This window comes from Bos grunniens, chromosome X, assembly GCF_055505025.1.
Source record: "Bos grunniens cultivar Pamir isolate PY7600 chromosome X, Bosgru_T2T1.0, whole genome shotgun sequence".
In the NCBI taxonomy this organism is placed as follows: Eukaryota; Metazoa; Chordata; class Mammalia; order Artiodactyla; family Bovidae; genus Bos; species Bos grunniens.
Window position 1 is genome coordinate 132,990,675 of NC_141194.1, and position 23,625 is coordinate 133,014,299.

At 37.0% G+C, this 23,625-nt stretch overlaps 1 protein-coding gene across 7 annotated transcripts in view; it reads left to right on the top strand.

Moving 5' to 3' along the window:
- Window positions 1-23,625, top strand: part of SMARCA1 (SNF2 related chromatin remodeling ATPase 1) — a 73,035-nt gene that overhangs the window by 17,912 nt on the left and 31,498 nt on the right. For 4 of the 7 annotated variants that reach the window (XM_086387215.1, XM_086387214.1, XM_086387216.1 and 1 more), the window contains exons 7-17: window positions 1,822-1,977; window positions 3,099-3,230; window positions 4,563-4,631; window positions 8,192-8,301; window positions 9,631-9,857; window positions 10,974-11,095; window positions 13,658-13,693; window positions 14,631-14,783; window positions 16,965-17,097; window positions 17,862-18,010; window positions 19,458-19,577. In XM_086387215.1, the coding sequence (XP_086243341.1) occupies window positions 1,822-1,977; window positions 3,099-3,230; window positions 4,563-4,631; window positions 8,192-8,301; window positions 9,631-9,857; window positions 10,974-11,095; window positions 13,658-13,693; window positions 14,631-14,783; window positions 16,965-17,097; window positions 17,862-18,010; window positions 19,458-19,577 (1,407 nt within the window). The remainder of the gene's footprint in view (window positions 1-1,821; window positions 1,978-3,098; window positions 3,231-4,562; window positions 4,632-8,191; window positions 8,302-9,630; window positions 9,858-10,973; window positions 11,096-13,657; window positions 13,694-14,630; window positions 14,784-16,964; window positions 17,098-17,861; window positions 18,011-19,457; window positions 19,578-23,625) is intronic. The other 3 variants (XM_086387217.1, XM_086387218.1, XM_086387213.1) reach the window with 1 other exon arrangement.

Consider the following 23,625-nt stretch of genomic DNA (forward strand, 5'->3'; position numbering starts at 1 on the left):
TTATTTGGCTGCACTGGGTCTTAGCTGTGGCAAGCAGGATCTTAGTCGCAGGCATGTGGGATCTTTAGTTGCAGGCATGTGGAATCTAGCTCCTTGACCAGGGATTGAACCTGGGTCCTCTGCGGTGGGAGCTTAGAGTCTTAGCCACTGGACCACCAGGGGAGTCCTCCAAACATAGTTTTTGACACCTTCCTGTCCTACTCTAGAGGCATCAAAGGTCATGGACACGGAAACAGATCTGGTTTTAGTTCTAGTTTTGCTACTGACTGTGATGTTGAATGAATCTCAAAGGGCCTTAATTTTTGTCACCTATGAGAACTTTTGAATTATGTGATATTGAATGTTCTGTCGACATTTAACTCTGAAACTATCAAATAGTTACACAAGTTTCAAAGCAGAGGTAATTTAAATTAAAATGTGTATGTTCTGTGAAACTGTAGGAGGAACCATTAAACTGAGTATTTCACAAACTCTAATAAGGATAAAGTATTTGCAGGACCAGATGGGGTCTGGCGCCCTGGTTCTTTTTATTTTGCCTCTAACTCCCTAATGTCTTAACTTTTTGACTACGACCACTTCCCAGGGTGAGGCTGAGATCTACAGAGGACTTTTTTCCTGTCCTCTCCTTCAGTCCAGGCAGTCCTTTTATACATAGTGGGCACTCATTGAATATTTGTTAAGAGTGTCCCTGGTGTGTTTGGTGCACGACTGAATTTATGAAATAACGACTTTGAGATGAACAGTCGGTTATGTTTGAGCACTGTCATTTCAGATTTACAGTACTAATCAGCCCCTTCTCAGTGTAGATTTTGCTGCTCCTTGTTAACCTTTTTGGTTTTATTTTAACCCATAATAGAGATGATCTGGAATTCAGTTAATACACATTAGAAGTGCTTTCAGTCACATTGCACATTGGCCACATGAAGATTTAAAAATAGTTTTAAGCAGTCTCACTTTTTTTTAAAAATAGATTCCTGTAGTATATAGAGCAAGCCTCCTTTATAAAATTGCATTTGTAGCCTTATAACATCAGGACTTTCACAAAAACACTAATGGGCTTTCATGACCCTTTAACAGAGTTTATGACTCATCCCTGCTAGAAAGTGAAGGAAACATAGGAGAGATCTCAAAAGGTTGGAATCACTCATGAATATTGAGCTTTTTTCATTTATCAAACAGAGAAGGAGATGGCACCCCACTCCAGTACCCTTGCCTGGAAAATCCCATGGATGGAGGAGCCTGGTGGGCTGCAGTCCATGGGGTCTCGAAGAGTCGGACACAACTGAGCGACTTCACTTTCACTTTTCACTTTTATGCATTGGAGAAGGATATGGCAACCCACTCCAGTGTTCTTGCCTAGAGAATCCCAGGGACGGGGGAGCCTGATGGGCTGCCATCTATGGGGTCGCACAGAGTCGGACACGACTGAAGCGACTTAGCAACAGCAGCATTTATCAAAATGATATCATGTTGGTTAGTGCTTGGATCTTGGTAAGAGTATGGTATTCAGAAACTAGTTCCTTTTGCCCATGTCCTTTTGATCCCTTGTGGTATGAAGAATAATTGTCATCTTTTGGTGATACGAACTTCTCCAGTTTATTGAATATACTGTACTTGTTTAATGGAAACCTCTGCTTCTCTTTCGTTAATGGAAGTATTAGCATGTCATCCAGATAATTGACCATAAAAGTACCTTTGGGCTTTAGCATTCCTATCTCTAAAATGAATGAGACCAAATGATTCTAGAATAGTCTCTTGATGCTTTAATTCTGTGACATCTTGTCAGCATATTCTAATATAAGGAACTTTGTTTTGCATCAGGCTGCTTTTATTCGTGATGAAATGATGCCAGGAGAGTGGGATGTTTGTGTTACTTCTTATGAGATGGTAATTAAAGAAAAATCTGTATTCAAAAAGTTTCACTGGCGATACCTTGTCATTGATGAGGCTCACAGAATAAAGAATGAAAAATCTAAGGTAAGCTAGTTCTGAACATCTGTATTAAAGTTTCTGTTAACTACCACATCTATTGGTTTACTCCTCTGTGTTCAGAATTTGAAAAGTGATAGATTGTGATTTTATTCACAGAATGTGAATGAAAATCAGTTTTTAAAAATGATTTTGGAGTTTAAATAATTGAATATAAGATAAATGAAAATTGAACTCAGTTTTTAATGTAAAGAAAATTCATTTACTATACCTGTTGCAGTCTAAATAACTCTGTTATGCTACAGTGGTTTAATATTTTTGCAATATTTGGTGTACAAATGTCATTTGCTTTGGTTTATTTTTTATTGAGGAGCTAACTTATGTGTATTCATATGGATTAGAAAAAAACTCGTTTTCTAGAATTACCTGACTTGTGTGTATTAGAGTGTGGTGTTAACATTGAAAAATACCAATATTTCTTGCCATTACACTCCATCAATAGTAGAAAAAGCCTCAGTTAGGATGATGAACCTCTCTTTGGGTCATTGGTCTGCTTTGGGAGAACCAGAGACAGAACTGAAGCAAAATCACCAGGTGGTGCTTTTTGTAGTTAACACTCAGTAAGAGGATACATGTTAGAGAATAATTGTTAATTTAAGAGCAATATAAAACGAGCCTTTTTATTGATAAGATTACTGTGATTTCTACTTTTTGTGCTTTAATTTTTGTGGTTTTATATTTAGAAAGTTAACATAAGATATTCGGGGAAGACGGGCTCAGGTGTGGTGCTTAAAAATTGTGACCAGGCCAAGTTAGAAGTTGGTGAGGTGTGGTGGATGAACATGATTGGCATGGAGAAGGTGATTCTATGCTGTAAAGTGACCAGCCTGGATTCCATAGAGTTCTGACTGTTTCTGTGGACCGAAAATAGAAGAAAATAAATTTTTTACAGTGGGGGAAGGGTCTTAGATGTGACTGTGATCTGCATTCTTGTAAGTGTAGAAATGCCTATAATATTTTGTTTAGATGTGCTTCACTGTGGCAATGTCACGTGAACTAGGATTAATAGTTATTTCAACTTTCATTCAAAAAAGTTTTGGGTTGGATGAAGATCTGAATGTTCAACATTCTAATAAATAAAACAATGTTAACATAACTTATTTTTCTAGCTCTCAGAGATTGTTCGTGACTTCAAGTCAACTAACCGCTTGCTCCTGACTGGAACACCTTTGCAGAATAACCTGCATGAACTCTGGGCACTACTCAACTTTTTATTGCCTGATGTCTTTAATTCTGCAGAAGTAAGTTTAAGTAGTGCGTTTGAAGTATACTTTTCTTATGTTCACGACATCTGTTTTCAAAACACAAAATGTATGCCTGCGTGCTAAGTTGCTTCAGTTGTGTCCGACTCTTTGCGACCTTGTGGACTGTAGCCCACCAGGCTCCTTGGTCCATGGGATTCTCTAGGCAAGAATACTGGAGTGGGTTTCCATGGATGGAAATTGATAGTTCTTTTTTATTTGTGATTCTTTGTGGTTTAGCTCTTGAATAGAAATTTTTTCAAATGGGGGTATTTAGAGAAATAAGTTTCTTTGCTTTGAGATTATCCTATTAAGGTTTGCCTGTATCACATTGCTACCACAACTTATGACATGAGGTAGGCTAAGTTCAGAATAGTGCTTTCTACATTTTCTTTTAATTAAATTGGAAGGGCTTTCTGCATACTAGTTTAGCAAGTAGAGTCACTGAAATAATCTTGAGTTATTGCAGGTATTAACATTTGGTGAGTACTAAAGAGCTTATAATATGTAATTTGAAAAGCAACATATTTTATAAATATGATTTATACTGTTTTTATCATTGACACAAGGTTATGCTAGTGCAGCAAACAGAATTGAATGATTTAAGGACTTTGGAGCTTGATTTTCCTTATTGATATTAATTGATAATAAAAAAGTATCAAGTTCATCTACCTATTTGTATACCTTACTTTGCTTTTGTTCATTTTTACCGTTTGATTAACATTTTCATTAGCATGTCTTCCATTTTATATTCTTATTCCTACTCCTCTTAACTGGTTATAATTCTGCTGTGGTATGCTGCTGCTGCTACTGCTAAGTCGCTTCAGTCGTGTCCGACTCTGTGCGACCCCATAGAGGGCAGCCCACCAGGCTCCCCTGTCCCTGGGATTCTCCAGGCAAGAACACTGGAGTGGGTTGCCATGTCCTTCTCCAGTGCACGAAAGTGAAAAGTGAAAGTGAAGTCGCTCAGTTGTGTCTGACTCCTAGTGACCCCATGGACTGCAGCCCACCAGGCTCCTCCGTCCATGGGATTTTCCAGGCAAGAGTACTGGAGTGGGGTGCCATTGCCTTCTCCGCTATGGTATGGGGAAGCCTAATAAAAGCCTTTTAAAGAAAAACTGCTGATGGAGTACTTGTATAATGGTGTTCAAATTTTGTTAACTGCTCCAGTATTTATTTTCAGAAATAAATAATATTGGCCGTAACAGTTAACATAATTTTGAAAGTGCTTTTAAAATGGATTATTGCTATATGAGTTGTGTAAGAATTTATAGAATGTTACATTTATTTAAAAAAACTACACACTTACTGCAGAATTTTCACCCTCCACAGGACTTTGATTCTTGGTTTGATACTAAAAATTGTCTTGGTGATCAAAAACTTGTGGAAAGACTTCACACAGTAAGTAATAGAAGACAGGAAAACTTAGTAATTACATGTGTAACTGAGCTGGAAAACATACTGAATCTGTTGGAACCTGTGGATGGGCCTCTGAGCTCAGTCTCAGTGTTTTTCTCTCTCAACCTTTCTGACAGCCTCTTTGGGAGGTGCGCTCCCACTGTATCCTCAGCCTCTCTGTGGAACAGCTCTTTTGCTTTGTCGCTGTCCCATGGACAATGTCGTGCTCTCCCGTAGAGGCTGTTCACTCTCCCCTACTCCATGGATCCTTGAGATCGCATTCATTGAACATCAGTTTTCCCTTCTTGTATCCTTCTTTCACTCATGTTACTCCTTTTGTACTTGTCCTGTTATCTCACAAGGACATCCAGTGCCTGGACCCCTGCTTTACCCCCATCTGTCAGCCCATTTCTGTTGTTACATTTTCTGTATCCAGCAAGGAGCAGGTTCTCTATCACTTGAACCACTTTTTTGGGGGCCAATATCTCAAACTCTCTTGGTCTCTTGATCTGCCATTTCTGCCCTAAAAGCCCTAAACCAATTATGTAACTGTGTCTGCTATCCTCTGGGTTTGAATTCAGCTTCTACCACTTACTAGCAGAGTGACCTGCTCTGTACTCAGGCTGCTCAATACTGACTGATAAAGAAGATGACACCCACTGTACAGGTTGGAACCACTACATTTTCATGTTTGCTGACATGATTTGATTTCCTTTAATACCTTTCCCTTAATACCTTCCCCTTCTGGGATTTGACGATGTTGGTGATCCTTCTTCGTAGCCTTCTTTAGCATTCTCTCTCACTTCCTGTAAGAGCTATTTCAGACTTTCCACAGTCTCCCCGAGACCTCTAACGCATGTGTTCCCTGTCCTCCTTTCTCAGCAAGTAACGTCATTCCTTTCTCAAAGAGGAAATAAAAGTCATTAGGCAGGAACTCTTGAAGGATATCCATCTTCTAAGAATATCTGCATCTGTATTACCTTCTGTTTGAGTAGAAGAGGTTTTCTTTCTCTTTTTGATAGTTGTTCAGTCACTAAGTCGTGTCTAACTCTTTACAACCCCATGGACTGCTGCACGCCAGACTCCTCTATCCTCCACCATCTCCCAGAATTTGCTCAAATTCATGAGCAGTGGCTAATTCTTCCAACATGAACCCTGGATCTCATCTTTTCCTGTTTCCTTAGGGACTTTTCTCTTTGATTTTTCCTTTTTATTGGCTGAATTTTCTACCTCTCTCTCCATGTTGGCTCTTCTCCCTCAACATGTAAACATGCTCAAGTATCTCCCTCATTAAATCCTAACCCACACTTAGACTCTCCTCCCTACATCCACAGAACAGTACTCCTTCAACACTCTGTCCCTCTCGAGCTGTGATTCTGGTTTATTCCCTTGATGGCTAAGCTATTTGAAAGTTTAGTTTCTCCCCTCTTCATCCACCACCAAATCGTCTATTCACGCTTCTTTTTTATTGGCCGTGACGCCTGTGGCATGTGGGAATCTTAGTTCCCCGACTGACCGGGCATGGAAACTGCACCCCCTGAATTGGAAGTGTCGAGTCTTAACCACTGGACTATCAGGGAAGTCAGTATTCACTTTTTTTAAAAATGTACAACTAAATTTTAATTGACTCAGTGGAGTTTTGTAAGATGGTATAGATGTTTTTTTTTTTTTTTTTTGTCTGCTGTTTTTAATGAGAATCTCAGTCTTTGTTTATAAATTAAAAAAAAAAAAAACATGTATTGCTCATCTCTCCTTCTCTCCCCCTCCCCCAGAAAAATGTAAACTTAATGTGGCAGGGATCCTGTCTGTTTTCCACCACATTGTGCCCCGTGTGCCTGGTCCAGAGTAACTGCTCATTAAATTTATTTATTGACTCGAAGCCCCACCAGTCATCATGTGTTATGTAAATATTTATTTAGAGTTAAACAGAACAAGTCAGAAACCAGTGACCTTATGTAATAGGGAACTTATTGTAAGAATGCAGAGGCGTAGAAGACAAATCTTCGAAGAATCCTGTCATACAAGTTGCAGTACAGCTGGGCCTCTCATAGCAGGAACTCGGTCAGCTCTGAGGAATGGCTACTCTGTCTCTGATGGGTCCTATTCATTTCTGAATCCACTGACCATTAAATACAACTGAAACTTAACCTCACAAGTATTTGTGATTTTTCATTGTACCTTTTGGTCAGTGCCCTGAGTTCTCTGTAATACTTAGTACCTCTAACCATGCCTGCTTGAAGTGCTTTCCTGCTTAGTGTCTGGGGATGGGATACATTTTGTCTTATCTCTTTGGCGGTTCTTTTCTGTTTCCATCATGGGCTTTTCTTTCTTTGTCCCTGAAAGTTCAGTGTTGCAGGGCTTTGTCTTTGATTTCCTTTTTCATATGTGCTCTCCTGGAGGATCACTCCCATAGTTTCAGCTATACCTCTATACTTATAACTCCCAAATTTCTCTCTCCTTATCGCTCTCCTAAGCTCAAGACTTACATATCCCACTGCCATCTGCGTGTTCTGCTGAATGTCTCACAGACAGTTTAAACTCTTAAAAATGCAACTTAGGCAAATTTAAGAGGCCCAAACAGGAAACCAGAAGTCTTCTTTTGCACTTCCCTTTTCCTTACCTCCCGTGGATCTCTAGTAATAATAGCTCAGTTTACTGATGTCTGTTGTGGTTAAACTCTACTTATGTACTGCCACAGATTGTCACAGCAGCCTTGGAAATAGCTATCTTTTCCCCCATTTAAAATGCTTAGCATAGATATATACCATAAATCTATATGTTTTGGATGAATGAATGAGGAAACAGGCTTGGAAAAGTTAAAGAACTTGCCCAGTTTACAACCGCTAATCAGGGACTGGGCTAAATGTAAATCAGCCTGATGTGGGTTTGATTACTGTTTCTACCATTTACTAGCAGAGTGACTTTGGTGATGTTACTAAAATTGAAATAAATGTCTTTCCCTCAAAGACTTATTATAAGGATTTAATACTCTATCTAAAGTTCATGGTACATTGTCTGGCACATTCAGGTGCCCCACAGATGTTCTTTTCTTGTAATAGAATCTGCCTTGCAGGTATACATGGATAATTTCATGTTTTTTTCTTTTTGTTCTGATCTTCTTTTTCATTGAACCATTTTCTTCTCATTCATATATTTAAAGCCATTTTTAAATGGCTTGAATTTTTATTTCATTTTTAGAGACACTCTGATTCATACTCTGATTTCAGATTTCCTCTCAGGTTTACAAATCTTATATGACAGCAGATAATTTTAAAAAGGTTTTTTTTTTTTGTACTTTTTCAATATTCAGTAATCTTGTTGTCTTAATTTTTATTGTCTTTTGTGCCATCAAATCATGGATGTCTAATTTAGGTCCCCTATTCTGGTTTGCTAATGGGCCATTACTTGGTTCTTTTTTACCAAGAAAATTAGCAACTGGTGTTGGTAGTGTTTTTCAGATTATACAGTGGGAAGTAAATTTCACCTCAGAGTGTTGTCAATGAAATAAATGGTTTATAATATTGAATGTTTTATAAACGTTTATAAAAACTCTCACTTTTTAGGTTTTAAAACCATTTTTGTTACGTCGAATAAAAACTGATGTGGAGAAGAGTCTGCCTCCTAAAAAGGAAATCAAGATTTACTTGGGACTGAGTAAAATGCAGCGGGAATGGTGAGTTATTTTATTTCTGCTAGAATTTATGTGTAAAGATTTATTAAAAATCAGCTTTGTAGTGTTTCAATTGTGACTTTAGTTCAGAAAGTACATTTTAGGTTCAAGTGCCAAGTTAAGTAGTTCAAATATTTTAATATAAAGTTGATAAGTATTTTATTTAACCTTTAGGAAAGAATATAGGGAGTCTGTAGACCTGTGTTTGAGTCCATGCATTGCCTCTTAATGGCTGTTTAGCTTGGACAAGTTATGTAACCTCAATTTCCCTTCTGTAAAATGGCGATAATAATACTTATAAGAATGATGTCAGAGTTAAAGGGGATAATGTCACTGGCACATTTGTTATTCTTGCTTTTTCCATCAATGAAAATAGTAATAACCATAATAATGAGTGAAAATATCAGAGCTTGTAGATATTATAAAAATAGATGCTGGATTGGTTTGATAAATACAAGCAGAACAGGAAATTGACAAGAGTCACACAGAATCATAAATTTGATATAAATTGAACATGTTAGTAATGTAATAATGCTAGTAAGAGAAGCAAAGTGTTGCTTATATAAATAAAATTTAGGTAACATATACTATATAGACACTTCTCTATTATTGAAGCCAGTATAGGGTAGTGATAAAGAGGATATTTCTCTAGACTCAGAAGTAAGATCAAACCCTTGCTTTGTCCCTTTCTGTGGCTCTGAATAAATTGTTTCACTTCTTTTAGCTGCCTGAATTTCCATCAGTAAAGTGGTGGCGACCCTAGTACATACCTCAGAGTTGTGAAGATTTAACAAGATGATTCATATGCCTGGCACTTGCACTCAGTACAAGTTGGCTATTGTTAGAATTAAATATTACTACTCCCCAGGTGCATACATAGATCTGTTTTTTTCCTGGGTGAAAGTCTGGAAAAGTCAATAAAAATGTTTATAGGGTCAGAAAAAAATGACCTATGAAGACAGGTATAAGAAATTGCAAATGTTTTTAGCTCAAACAAGTAAAAGCTGGATGCCAACTTTGAAAAAATATTGTAGTTATTAAATAATTATTGTATGTAGTTGTCTGAATTGTTATCAACTGATGGCGATTTTTAGCAATGGATAAAGCAGAAGGAAATCGGTTTATAGGCAGCACACAAGTTAAAATACTCAAATCCTCGCTAGTTTTTTGGTTTTGCTCATCACATTTAGTCTCCAATCAGATCTTTTTGTTCTTCTTTAAATAGGAATCTAAGCAGATTATCAAAAGGACATTTTTTTTCCCAAACAGACATTTCTTGATGGTGTTAAGCCTGTATAATAGTTGATGATTAATTATAGTTTAAATTTTTAGGTATACAAAAATCCTGATGAAAGATATTGACGTTTTAAATTCTGCTGGCAAAATGGACAAGATGCGACTCTTAAACATTCTGATGCAGCTTCGAAAGTGTTGTAATCACCCTTACCTGTTTGATGGTGCTGAGCCTGGTCCCCCCTACACCACTGATGAGCACATTGTTAGCAACAGTGGTAAAATGGTAGTCCTCGATAAACTATTGGCCAAACTCAAAGAACAGGGTAAGTTACAGATCTTCAAAGTAATGTGGAATAACGTAATATTGTATATGAATAACATTTTGCTTAGTTGTTCATCATTCATTCATTCACTTATTCAGCACACATTGTTGAGTACTTACTCTTTGGTTAGGAATTGTCCTGTGGGCTGTGTATGTTGTTGTTTAGTTGATAAGTTGTGACTGACTCTTTTGTGCTGCTGTGGACTGTAGCCCATCAGGCTTCTTTGTCCATGGGATTTCCCAGGCAGGAAGACTGGAATGGGTTGCCATTTCTTCCTTCAGGAGATCTTCCCAACCCAGGGATAGAACCCGCGTCTCCTGCGGCTCCTGCATTGGCAGGTGAATTCTTTACCACTGTGCCACCTGGGAAGCCCCTATGGGCTGGGTATACAAGAATGCGTAAGACAACAGTCCTTGCCTTGTAGATGCTCACAGTGCAGTGAGGAGACATAATTGCAAGTCATTGCGATAAGTGCTGTGATATGCTAAGATATTAGGGGTTGAGGGAGTCTTCACAAAGATAACATTTAGGGTGAGCACTGCAGAATGTGTAGGAGTAAACAGTGGAAAAAAAGGAGGGCAAGGGTTTTCCATCTCTGCAATGAAGCAGAGGTGTGAAAGAAGGGAATGTGGAGCTTATGGTATTTGGATAGAGTGGCAGTGGATGAGTCTGGGAAGATGAATTGGGGCTATTACAAAAGGCCATTTAAACCATGCTTTATGGGTTTTGGGCTATTTTGAAGGTGGTGTGGGTAATTGCAGAAGATTTGCCTGTGGAGAATGACACAATCAGACTTGTATGTTAGGAAGAGAATCTTGAAAGCAATGTGGGGGTGTACCTCCTGAGCCTGAGAGACTAGAAACATCCTCAGGACAAAGTAAAGGCAGACTTTAAATCATCTCAATATGTATGATTTTGAAGACCTTAAAAATGTATAACTCAACAAACACATACTTCTGTATAGTATCCATTGAAGAGATGTGTGTAGGGGGCTTAGTATTCATTAGTGGTATGAGTGTTCACGTGTCAAATATTTATATTGCATATGATGTTTTAACTTTCAAGTTAGTTTTACACAAGTTGAATAACTTGCCTTTTGTTTGTGAAATGTTTTAGGTTCAAGGGTTCTCATTTTTAGCCAGATGACACGCTTGCTGGACATTTTGGAGGATTATTGTATGTGGCGTGGTTACGAGTATTGTCGACTGGATGGACAAACTCCACATGAAGAAAGAGAGGTGAGGAAGAGAAAATAAAACAAGACTTGAAAAATCAGAGTTCAGTTACGCCATGTTTTTCATCATTAGGTAGTTTTGAATTTTGGCCTTTTCTTTAGCTAGGTGCATTGAATTGCTCACTACCATCTTTCGCTCCTTGAGATCTTCAGCTGGACTTTCATTACACTGGCTCTTTACAGATCATTCTTTCCAAGGTTTTCAAAGACATTCTCGCTTATCAAAAGGACACTGCACCATCGCATCCTTACCTCTTCTAACCACTGCTATCCTTGGCCCTTTGACTTGCTGTTTCTCCGCTTCCTCTTTGACCCTTGATTCTATGTCATTTTCTTTTCCTGATTTGCCTCCTACATTAGACCCTCGCCATTCATGGAGTTGAACAGTTGAGACTTTTTCAGTTTATGAGCAACTGTAAGGATTCATGAGACAATAATTTGTATAGGAAATGATCTCAATAGACATTTTGTAAAACTGAAATTGGACGACATAGGTACAGGTGCTTATCATTCAGTTGGATCTTGGAAGACTAAAAGGTTGGTGTGCAGGAATGAGTCACTTAGCTAATGAGGAAGCCAGTCTAGCACCCAGTATATTTTAACTTGGAAATTCTTAAAGATTTTAAGATTATTTTTCATGAATATCAGGGGTCTAATGTATATAAAACCCTTTAAAGCACTTTTTCTGAGGGAGGGCTTTGCTAATTTATCTTCTCTTTTCTGTGATCCTTCAGGGCTCTGTCTTTGGCCTCTGTTTTAAGTCTATACTCATGCTGTGGGCAGAGACCGTGATTTCATGGTATAGTGGAAAATGCATTGAACTTGGTTTCCGAAGACTTGAATTTAACATCAACTCCACCATTATGTGTGCAAGCTATTTAATCCTCTGAGCCTCAGTATCTTTAACTGTATATTATAAGGGTACTTTAATGCCTAAGCTTTTGTTTTCCTGACAGTGTTGTGAGGATCACTGGATAGAATAGGTATGAACATAGTTTTTGTGCCGTGCAGTGCAGTATAGATCACAGGTCATGAAAGTGCACACAGGCCTTTGCACTTCTCAGCTCTTGGACCCCTTCTCAGGCCACAGAGACTCTCAGCCTATGTCCTTGTCCTTCCATAGCTGCAGGGGGCACTCTGTCCCTTGTGTGCCTCCTATAGCAGAAGCACAGGCCCTTTTCACATTAAGGGTTTCCCTGCTACCCACTATGGGGAAACGGTTGTGGTAATATTTATAAATAAGGATGTTTCAAAGCTTACACTGTTCCCTGCTCTATAGTCTGACTCTCTCGGAAATGGTAACTCAAAACTTTATTGGGCTTTTGCTGATTTCTTCCTGAGAATGGATTTCTGCCAATCCACATGAAGCATAGGCCATATAGTGCCATTCAAGATGGCCCTTCTTCCTGGAATGAAGTTGATATTAAAGCAGAAGAGTAGGTGCTTTCTGATCTCAAATAGCCAGTTTGCATTTCTGACTGATCTCTCTGCTCATGAATAATATGGACTTTACCTAATTATGCCCCAATTATCTGGTCTCTTAAAATGCTAAATAATGTTCTCCCTTCAGAGAGTTGGAATCACATGTTTTGACTTTAGATGCAGCACAGTGAGAGCTGTTCATTTTATTTTGGAAACATCCTGCCTCCCCATTATGTCATCGTTCAGATAAGCATTTCATCTGTTTTCCCAATAAGAAGTGGAAATCCACCTTGGATTCCTTACTCAAATTGTTCACGAGCTGTTCATAAGCAGTTCTTTCTCAATAGCACTCAGATTTGCCATAGATATAGCTAAATTCAGCTAGCTTCTGTAACCTTGACTTACCTTAACTTTAACTTCACTTTTATAGGGAAAGGAGCTAACATTTATCAAGTAACAGCTATAGGCGAGGCAACTTTATAGTTCCAGTTGAATTCTCCTAGCAGCCCAGTGAAGTATTGGCATAATTTGCTCCACTTGAAACTGTGTCTCAGAGAGGTTAAATGCTTGCTGAGAACCACATGTGTAATAAATGGTAGAGTTATGACTCATGCCCAGGTTTTTGCTATTTCCTCTACACCAAATTGCCTCTCACTACACCATGCTGCTTTCTGTACTGCCCCTCTACGTGCTGTATGGACTGCAGCAGAGTCGCCTTCTCTGCCTGCAGCTTTTGACCATGCCATTCCATTCCTTGAAAACAGAACTTCCTGTATTTCATGATTATAAAAGTGATATATGATTGCCAAGGAGATTTGGAAAATAAAAGTATTTCTGGCGGATCTTTCTATGCATATATAATATATAAGTAATTAATATAATACTGTATATGCTACATATAAAGTTCAGTATCTTGATACATTGTGCTCAACATTATGTTGTATTTCCCCATATTAGTAAAAAAAAATAAATCACCGTAAAAATAATTTCAGTGTACTGTTTCATCCTATGGACATACAGTAAATAATTTATCCCCCTGTTGTTGATCATTTAGGTTGTTTCCAATTTTTCACTATTATAAATAATGCTTAAGTAAAAGTCCTTCTACATAAATCTTTGTGCCCATCTCTGATTATTTCCTTAGGATAAATTCCTAGAAGTGGAATTACTGGGTCAAAGGGTATGAACACATTTAAGACTCTTGATGCATGTTGCCAAATTGCTTTCCAGAAAGGTTGTACCAATTTACACTCCCAGCAGCAATGTATGAGAGTGCCCGTCTCATCGCCCCCTCGTCAACATTGAGTATTATCATTCTTTTAATCTTCAAAAAATGGTATTATGTTTTTTTATTTGCATTTACTTGATGACTAGTAAGACTGAACATTATTCTTGTGTTTATTAGCCATTTGTATTTGTTCTTCTGTGTACTGTCTGTTCTTTTTTTTTTTTTTTTTCCCTCATTTTTCTACTGGGGTCTTAGTGTTTTTTTTTTTTCTCTAATTAATTGAAATCTTTATATAGTAAGGATATTAATGTCCTATTAATTTTTAAGACTCTTTACTAAATATCCATGGATTACCTTCCTGATTTTCCTCATTACTTCCCTGTTTGCTCCTTTTCACCATACGGTAGTAAATCTACCTACCTCCCCTTTATCTGTTGCTCTCATTCCCATTTCTAAACTTTTTTTTCTCTCTTGGTTGGTCTTCTAAACTATATCTTCTTTATTAATCCTTCATAAATTAATGGGAATGAAGTTGAGATATCTGACATTTTGCCCCCTAAATAAATTTTAGCTCTCACTCAATTAAAACATTTTCACTATTTTTATTTTAAAATAATTTATCACTTGCTTAGTTAAATTTGTCTTTGTGATTGTTGTTTGTCTTTACTAGTGTAAGTGTCTAAAGATTAGTTACATTATTTAATATACTTTTTACTGTATACACAGTGCAGTTTATAGATAGATGCTTAAATATTTTTGAAGGTGGAAGAATATTACAAAGTAGGGGTTTGAGCATGCATGTTAAAGTGTTTATTTATTTCTTAAGAACTCTGGTAATATAATTATATTTTTCTCTCTTTTTCTTCCATCTCCCATCAATTAAAAAAAGGAAGCAATAGAGGCCTTTAATATTCCCAATAGTAGCAAATTCATCTTCATGCTGAGTACCAGGGCTGGAGGTCTCGGAATTAACTTGGCAAGTGCTGATGTGGTTATACTGTATGACTCAGACTGGAATCCACAGGTGGATCTGCAAGCTATGGTTAGTTATCTTTAATGATATCAGAAATTTATCTTAGTTGAGAAAACTATTGCGATTTATACAGCATGAAGGTAATTTATGATGAAACGGTAACAGCAATCTTTGGGAGGTTTGGAAAAAAAAAGTTGCTATGCTAATTGCAAAAACGAAATGAAAACAGATAGATGCCAAATCCAGCTGCAGCATTTCTGTGTTGATTTTGGCTTTTATCATGAAACACAAATGAAAATTTTCCCCATTCCTAAATATTGAAGAGGGTACATTCATGTTTGAATGATAAGGGATTAAAAATTAGTCTCTAAGTATTATTCTGCTCAACAACTAAATATATTAAAATCCTTAGCACTAAAATTGGGAGAGATAGGATTTTAACTTCTGTAATAAAACAACTGGAGCAAGAAGGTGAAAATGTAACAAAGGAATATATTCCAGGAAAACATTTGCTACCTAGAAACACTATCAGAAACTATTCCACCCTAAGAAATTCAAAGAGCTTTTCTTACTTTTAATCATGTTATCATTTATTGAACTAGAGCTACAACTTCAGTCACTGTGACTCAAATTTTAAGGTGAATTTAATTTCAGAAGTAAAAAGATACAAAATAGCTATGCATTCAAAATCCCCAGAATTTTGGGGACAATTGACTGTCTTTGGAAACAAAATCATATGCCAATGAGGCAGAGCTTAGAAGTCCTCCCTTTTCTTTTGTAATAGAGAATTGAAAATACTTACATTAGGACATTTTAAAATTCACATGCTTTGGCATGCTGCTGCTGGTGCTAACTCGCTTCAGTTGGACTCTGACTCTGTGACCCTGGACTGTAGCCCACCAGGCTCCTCTGTCCATGGGATTCTCCAGGCAAGAATAATGGAATGGGTTGCTATTCCCTCCTCTAGGGGATCTTCCCCGGAGAGGGCAATGGCACCCCACTCCAGTACTCTTGCCTGGAAAATCCCATGGACGGAGGAGCCTGGTGGGCTGCAGTCCATGGGGTCGCTAAGAGTCGGACACGACTGAGCGACTTCACTTTCACTTTTCCCTTTCATGCATTGGAGAAGGAAATGGCAACCCACTCCAGTATTCTTGCCTGGAGAATCCCAGGGACGGGGGAGCCTGGTGGGCTGCCGTCTGTGGGGTCACACAGAGTCGGACATGACTGAAGTGACTTAGCAGCAACAGCAGCAGCAGGGGATCTTCCCAACCTAGGAATCTTACCTGCATCTCTTATGTCTACTGCATTGGGAGGCAGGTTCTTTACCACTAGCACCAGTTATTACTACTTTAGCGTGTTTGATCTGACTCGGTAGGAGTAAGTCCTGGTAAATTAGTGTTAGTGAACTGGAAAACCTGTTGACAACACTTCATTTCCTTAAAAGTGTTAGAGTATAGCTGATCTTTCACAATTTACTGATTTGAGTTTGAAATGTAAATGTGTGTAGGGGTGTTGCATTCTCTTTCAGCGTGTTGTGTTGAAACTGTTACTGGTGCTGGTGTTTTTATATTTAGTACAGGGCTGTTTGAAACTTGTTTCTTTGCTTTTTTGCTCAGCTACCCTTCTCCCTTCACATATTTGCTGAGAACTTCTGGGGTTTTAGAAAATACTCCCCCTAGCTGTTTATCTGTTATCAGAACTTGCCACCTGTCACCTTTACCAACTGTAAACCACAGGACCAAATTCTAGACCATACAGTAAGGGTATTAATCTCCCATTAATGTTTATGACCCTTTACTGCAGATTGCTGAATTGCCTCAGTAAGCAGAAAGAACTGCTTGCTGATGAGAGAAGGCTGACTTTTGCCACCATAGCAACCCTTGTTAACTACTTTGCCCCTCACTTAAAAAACTCCTTGCTAGGGTGGAAGATATTTTTATTTAATGGCTTAAAGTTACTCAGTAACTCAGTCCAGAAGCTTTCAGCTCTTTTTAGACCTTATCTTAAAGGGCTTTTGTCTTTTGTCCTTCTGGAAATTTCCATTATTTATACAGCAGAATATTTGTGGATTTCTTTGTTCCCAGGGTTCTCTAGATAATCTTAATATTTATTATCCTTCTTTCAGAAGTGGCCGGTCTAGAGAGATCAGGAACTAATTTTATTTTCAGAATTTTATAGCATAAGCTAGCTATACCATACATTTTATCCAAAATACCAAGTGTCTTATATTAGGATTTTTTCTACTAGGATCGGGCACATCGTATTGGTCAGAAGAAGCCAGTACGTGTGTTTCGTCTCATCACTGACAACACTGTTGAAGAAAGGATTGTTGAAAGAGCTGAGATAAAACTGAGACTGGATTCAATTGTCATACAACAAGGTATTTATATGTGTAAACTTTCTTAGATGTTTCTTTGGAAAAACACATGCAGTTTTCTTCAAAGGAGATTGCTTTTAATGATAGTTGGCCAAAATCTGCAATCTTAGAGAAGAAAGTCAAATTAAAAATAAATCCCCATTTTGAAACCTTGTGTTCAGTATATGGGGTAGGTAGTTGAACCTCACTAGCTTATAGTTGAATGTCAATGGCATGTCTTTTGAAGTACTTGATATTATGTAGCAGATAAAAGTTTGGCTTAAAATTTTAAGTATGTATTAGAGGGTGCCTTTTCATACAGAGAAATTTGATCTGAGAAATGAAGTTTGAACATGAAAAAATGTTTTTGTCCTCCTGTGTTTTAAGTGAATTTTATAGAAGGAAATTCATTGAAATAGAAGGTATGGTAGAAGAAAAACTTGCAGGGTTATTCATTTAAAAAACTACTTCAAAGTTCACTAATTTTCTGCTGTAAAGCTTTACTTATGGTTAAATGTGTGCTTAGTCACTCAGTCGTGTCCGACTCTTGTGACCCCATAGACTGTAGCCTGCCGGGTTCCACTGTCCATGGGATTCTCCAGGCAAGAATACTGGACTGGGTTGCCATTTCCTTCTCCAGGAGATCTTCCCGACCCAGGAATTGAACCCAGGTCTCCTGCACTGCAGGAAGACTCATGGTTAAATGTAGTAGTGTCTGATTAGAACTATTATGCTATGCTTTCTCTGAAATATCATTGAATATATACAGTTTTTATTTTTATTATTAGGGCGACTCATTGACCAACAGTCTAACAAGATGGCAAAAGAGGAAATGTTGCAAATGATACGTCATGGAGCCACCCATGTTTTTGCTTCTAAAGAAAGTGAGCTGACAGATGAAGACATTACAACTCTTCTGGAAAGAGGGGAAAAGAAGGTAGGTTAAAATGGCTTTTTGTTTTCCTGATCAATTGCTTTAAAATCAACATACTTCAGCATAATTATTTTATTGCATTGTTTCAAATGCCTGTTTCAAATAACACATGTTCTCTGTAAGAATTTATAGATTTATATCTAGGGATAATTAAGTATTTTTTATTTTTTTAGTTTAATTTTTGGTGAGAAAGACTAAGAACCAGAGTTTAAAATCAAGTGACCTTATACCTCATACTTATAATATTGGTATTTACTGTATTTAAAAGCCAAGTAAATTTTTTGTTTAATCACTTGTATCAGGACTGCATTTTATGACCTTTCTTTTTGCATGGGATTAGAAATTATCTTGGAGAAGGAAATGGCAACCCACTCCAGTATTGTTGCCTAGAGAATTCCGTGGACAGAGGAGCCTGGTGGGCCGCTGTCCATAGGGTTGCACAGAGTCGGACACGACTGAAACAGCCCACCAGGCTCCTCTGTCCATGGAATTCTCTGGGAAAGAATACTGGAGTGGGTCGCCATGTCCTTCTCCATTCTTTCCCTGACTTATTTCATTTAGCATAATAGCCTCAAGATCCATCCATCCTGTCTCAAATGGCAGGATTTCCTTCTCTTTAATGGCTGAATAATAATCCATTGTATCCATATACACCACATTTTCTTTATCCATTCATCCATTGATGGACACTTAAGTTGTATTCCTGTCTTGGCTATTGTAAATAGTGCTGCAACAAACATGGGGGTGAAGGTATCTTTTCGAATTAATGAGTTCATTTCCTTCAAATAAATACCCTGAAGTGGAATTTAGAATTGCTGGATCATATGGTAGTTCTATTTTTAATTTTTAGAGCAACCTTCATACTGTTTTCCACGGTGGCTGTACCAGTACCAATAGTGCACAAGGGTTCCTCTTTTTCCACATCCTCACCAACACTTGCTATTTCTTGTCTTTTTGATAATAGCCATTCTAACAGGTGTGAGATGATATCACACCTTTGTGGCTTTGACTTGCATTTCCCTGACAATTAGTGATATTGAGCACCTTTTCAGGTATCTGAGGTTATATGTTGGATTTTGAGCAGTCTTGTATTACTGTGTTTCATATTAGCGTGCAGATGTGTTGTTTAGTCCAAGTTTGCCTTTGTTTTAGCATTACCATGTGTCCCATAAAATTATGCAGCAGAAATTATAATAGGGATACATTTTCAATGATGAAAGATTTTAGAGAAAGCCTTAGTCAGAGCACTTAAGAAGAACCATTGAAATATTTAAAATACTTAGGGTAAATTAAATTTATATTCAAGTTTGATGTTAGCATTGCATTATTACCTTGTAAATGAACAGATTGTATATTTCATGTCAATAATTGCCTTTAAGAGACAGAGAACTCACAGATTTTTATAAGTAATTCAGTGATAATTTTCTAATTTCAATGCATTCAACTTTAGACCGCAGAGATGAATGAACGCTTGCAGAAAATGGGAGAGTCTTCTCTGAGAAATTTTAGAATGGACATTGAACAAAGTTTGTACAAGTTTGAAGGAGAAGATTATAGAGAAAAACAGAAGGTAACTTTTTACTGTCAACCGTTAGATTCTCAGCTTAGCATTTCTTCCCATAACAATTAAATATTTAACAAAACACTGGCATTTACCTGTTAACAGTACTCTACTATAGAGTGAAAATGATGTAGGTCAAAATGATCTTATCCACGGGCTACCTTTAATATATTTTGCTGGTTGTTTATTGTTATTATTATTACCACTATCATCATTATCATTTTTGCTGTTGCTGCTGTTACCGTACCACTACTTTGGTTTTTGAGAAGTAGTATAGGATTGTGGTTGAGTTCCTGGATTCTGAAGCTGAAATCACAACTCTATTACTAATTATGTGACTTAAATTTTTTTTTTAGTTTAAGTATAGTTGATTTACAATGTTGTGTTAGTTTTAGGTATACAGCAAAGCAATTCAGTTATATGTACATATATATATTTTTTCACATTCCTTTCCCTTATAGGTCATTACAAAATATTGAGTATAGTTCCCTGTGCTGTACGGTAGGCCCTTGTTGGTTATCTATTTTATATATAGTAGTGTGTATATGTGAATCCCAAACTCCTGATTTATCCCTCCTCCCCTTTCCCCATAATCAAGTGACTTTAGATAATCAGTGTTTTCACCAGTCAAATGGATGTTGTCATCATTACATTTTAGAGCAATTAGAACAAAATGTGCAGTATTTAGTATTAATTACATTAGTAATAATATTACCGTTGACATATAGTTGGTTAAATGCTGGAAGGACTTTGTTACAGGTGGTCTCATAAAATAATGCCTTGTAATATACTTCATGGGCCACAAAGTTCCCTTGAAAAAAATGGGAAATTTGTTTATTGTCTCTGTTTAAACTGAAATTATGGCTGTAATTTTTAAAACTTTTAATTTTGAAATGGCTTTAGACTTTATTGCAAAAAAATAGTACAGAGTTCACATATATCCTTTACTCAGCTTCCCGTAATGTTAACAATTTACCTAATCATATTACAGTGATCAAGTATAGAAAGTTAACCTTTTCCCCCAGTACCCTAGTATACTTTCCCTGTTCCAGGGTTTACAATCTAGGATCCCACTTTGCAGTTTCTAAAAACAGTTTTATTTTTAAGAGCAGTTTTAGGTTCATAGCAAAAAGGAGCGGAAAATACAAAGAGTTCCCATATCCTATCTGCCCCCCCCCCAACAGCTTCCTACACTATCAACATCTCATATCTGTTGAACCTACGTTGACATATCATTATCATGCAAAGGCCATCATTTACATTAGGGTTCACTTTTGAAATTGTACAGTCTGTGGGTTTGGATAAATTTATAAATGATTGATATCCACCATTATAATATCATCCAGGATAGTTTCATTGCCCTAAAACCCCTCCGTGTGCTGCCTAGTAATCCCACCCTCCCCTCAGCCGCTTTATACTATTGCCATAGTTTTTCCCTTTCCAGAATATTATATTGTTGGGATCATACAGTATGTAGCCTTTTCTGCTTGGCTTCTTTCACTTAGTAATATGCATTTAAAATTCCTTTGTGTTTTTTCATGACTTGATGGCTCATTTCTTTGTAGTGCTAAGATCCATTTCTGATGTACTACAGTTTATTTATGCATTTATCTACTGAAGGACATCTTGATTGCTTCCAAGTTTTGGTATTATGAATAAAAGCTGCCATAAACATTCATGTGCAGGTTTTTGTGGGAATATAGATTTTCAACTCTTTTGGGTAAATCCCAAGGAGCACGATTATTGGATTGTATGGTAGTAGTGGTGGTGTAGTTGCTAAGTCAAGTCTGACTCTTGTGACCCCATGGACTGTAGCCCACTAGGCTCCTCTGCCCATGGGATTTCCCAGGCAAGAATACTGGAGTGGGTTGCCATTTCCTTTTCCAGGGGATCTTCCCGACCCAGGGATAGAACCCAGGTCTCCTGCATTGCAGGTAGTTTCTTTACCAACTGAGCCACCAGGGGAGCCCTGATTGTATGGTAAGAATGTTTAATTTTGTAAGAAACTGACAACCTGTCCTCCAAAATGGCCATACTGTTTACATTCTCATGGGCAGTGAATGGGGCTTCCCAGGTGGCACAGTGGTAAAGAAACTTCCTGCCAGTGCAGGAGATGTGGGTTCGATACCTGGGACACGACTAAGCAAGCATGCAGTGTAGTAGTATCTCTTTGTTTTAATTTGTATTTCGCTGATGAATGATATGGGGCATATTTTCACTTGCTTATTTGCCATCTGTGTATTTCATTAGGGAGGTATCTGTTCAGATCTTTTGCCCGTTTAAAAATCTGATTGGTTGTTTTCTTATTGACAAAGGAGGCAAGAATATACAATGGATTAAAGACAATCTCTTTAACAAGTGGTGCTGGGAAATCTGGTCAACCACTTGTAAAAGAATGAAACTAGAACCACTTTCTAACACCATACACAAAAATAAATTCAAAATGGATTATTATTGAGTTTTAAGAGTTCTTTGTATATTTTGGATAACAGTCTTTTATCAGCTTTTTTTTTTAAATAAGGCAAGATTTATTTCTTCTCAGAGTTTACATGAAACATTGGTTGCTAGTCAGATAGGTCTTTTGCAAACACTTTCTCTCAGTCTGTGGCTTGTCTTCTCATTGTCTTCACATTGCATTTCGTTGCTGTGTCTCCTTGGTCTCTTCTAATCTGTGATAGTTCTCAGTCTTTCTTTGTTTTTCATGAGCTTGACACTTTTGAACAGTATTTTTCTGCTGTCTTATAGTTTGTCTTTCACTTTGGGTGTTTGTTTGTTTTTTTTTTTTTCATGATTTGATTGATATTGTGCATTTTTGGCAAGAATGCCTTGGAAGGGATGTTATGTCTTTCTCAGTACGTCATACCAGGGAACATGATGTCACTATGTTGTGTTACTGGGGACATTAATCTTAGTCACTTTGTTGAGGTGGCGCCTGCTGGATTTTTCCACTGTAGAGTTACCAATTTTCCTTTTATAATTGATAAATATCTTGGTGGGGGGAGCTACTTCTCAGACTTTTACACACTGATTTTGGCATCTCTTGGTGGAGTTTGCTTACAATAGTTATTGTGGCATTTACCTAAAGGTAATTTTGTATTTCCTTCATTCCATCTATATTTATTAACTGGGATTTTTCTGTAAGGAAAAGCTGTCCCTTCTACCCATTTATTTATATACTCATTTATTTATATCACCATGGACTTAAGAATGTTTATTTTTTTAGTTATAATAAAATTCTGTCATTTTTATTTTGTTACTCAAATTGCTCTATAAAGCTGTTATATTTTTTAACTGACAATGAATTTTTTAAAATAAAAAAAGCTTATTCTTGGGTATTGATTTTATTGAAAAATGAGGTGGGTCATTTTAATTTACATTGCAACTAGTATGGTGATAACACTTTGTTGCTACCATTATTACTGGTTAGTTTTTAGTATCTTGACCAAAATCTATCTGGTTATTCCATCTCTAACCTTAATTGAGACCATTTATGGTTTACTCTGATGAGATGGAGGTGATAGCCTGCATGCACAGTGTAGAAACTGCCTTCCTAATACGCTTTTTAGATCTCATTATGTGACTTTTTAAAAATTAATTTTGCAGTCATTCCTGTGGGCTTATTGGCTTTAAGAGTGTTTTTTAAAGTAGAAAATATTAAACAGTGAAGAGTCTAACCATCACTGGTGCATCTTATCTACATTCTTCAGGGAAAATTAGGCTTAATAAAATATTTGTCATTTCTAATATAACATATTTTCCTGTGCTTCTAAGAAAATAATGATGTGCAGATACAAAAAAATTTAATAACAATTATGATGACATACTTTTATAATTGAATGATTAAATCAGAATTTTTATGAATATTCTGAGTTGAGATTATAATGTGTTTCCTTATTTTTTAGATAGGTTCTTAAAATAGGTTCATACTATCCTTTGAAAAGAATTGAAAACCTGCAAGAATGTTGTTCATACATATCATGGAAATTGCACAGTAAGGGAGATTTTCATGTAAGATTTGTTGAACTAGTTGCATTAATTCATAGCCATACTTGATGAA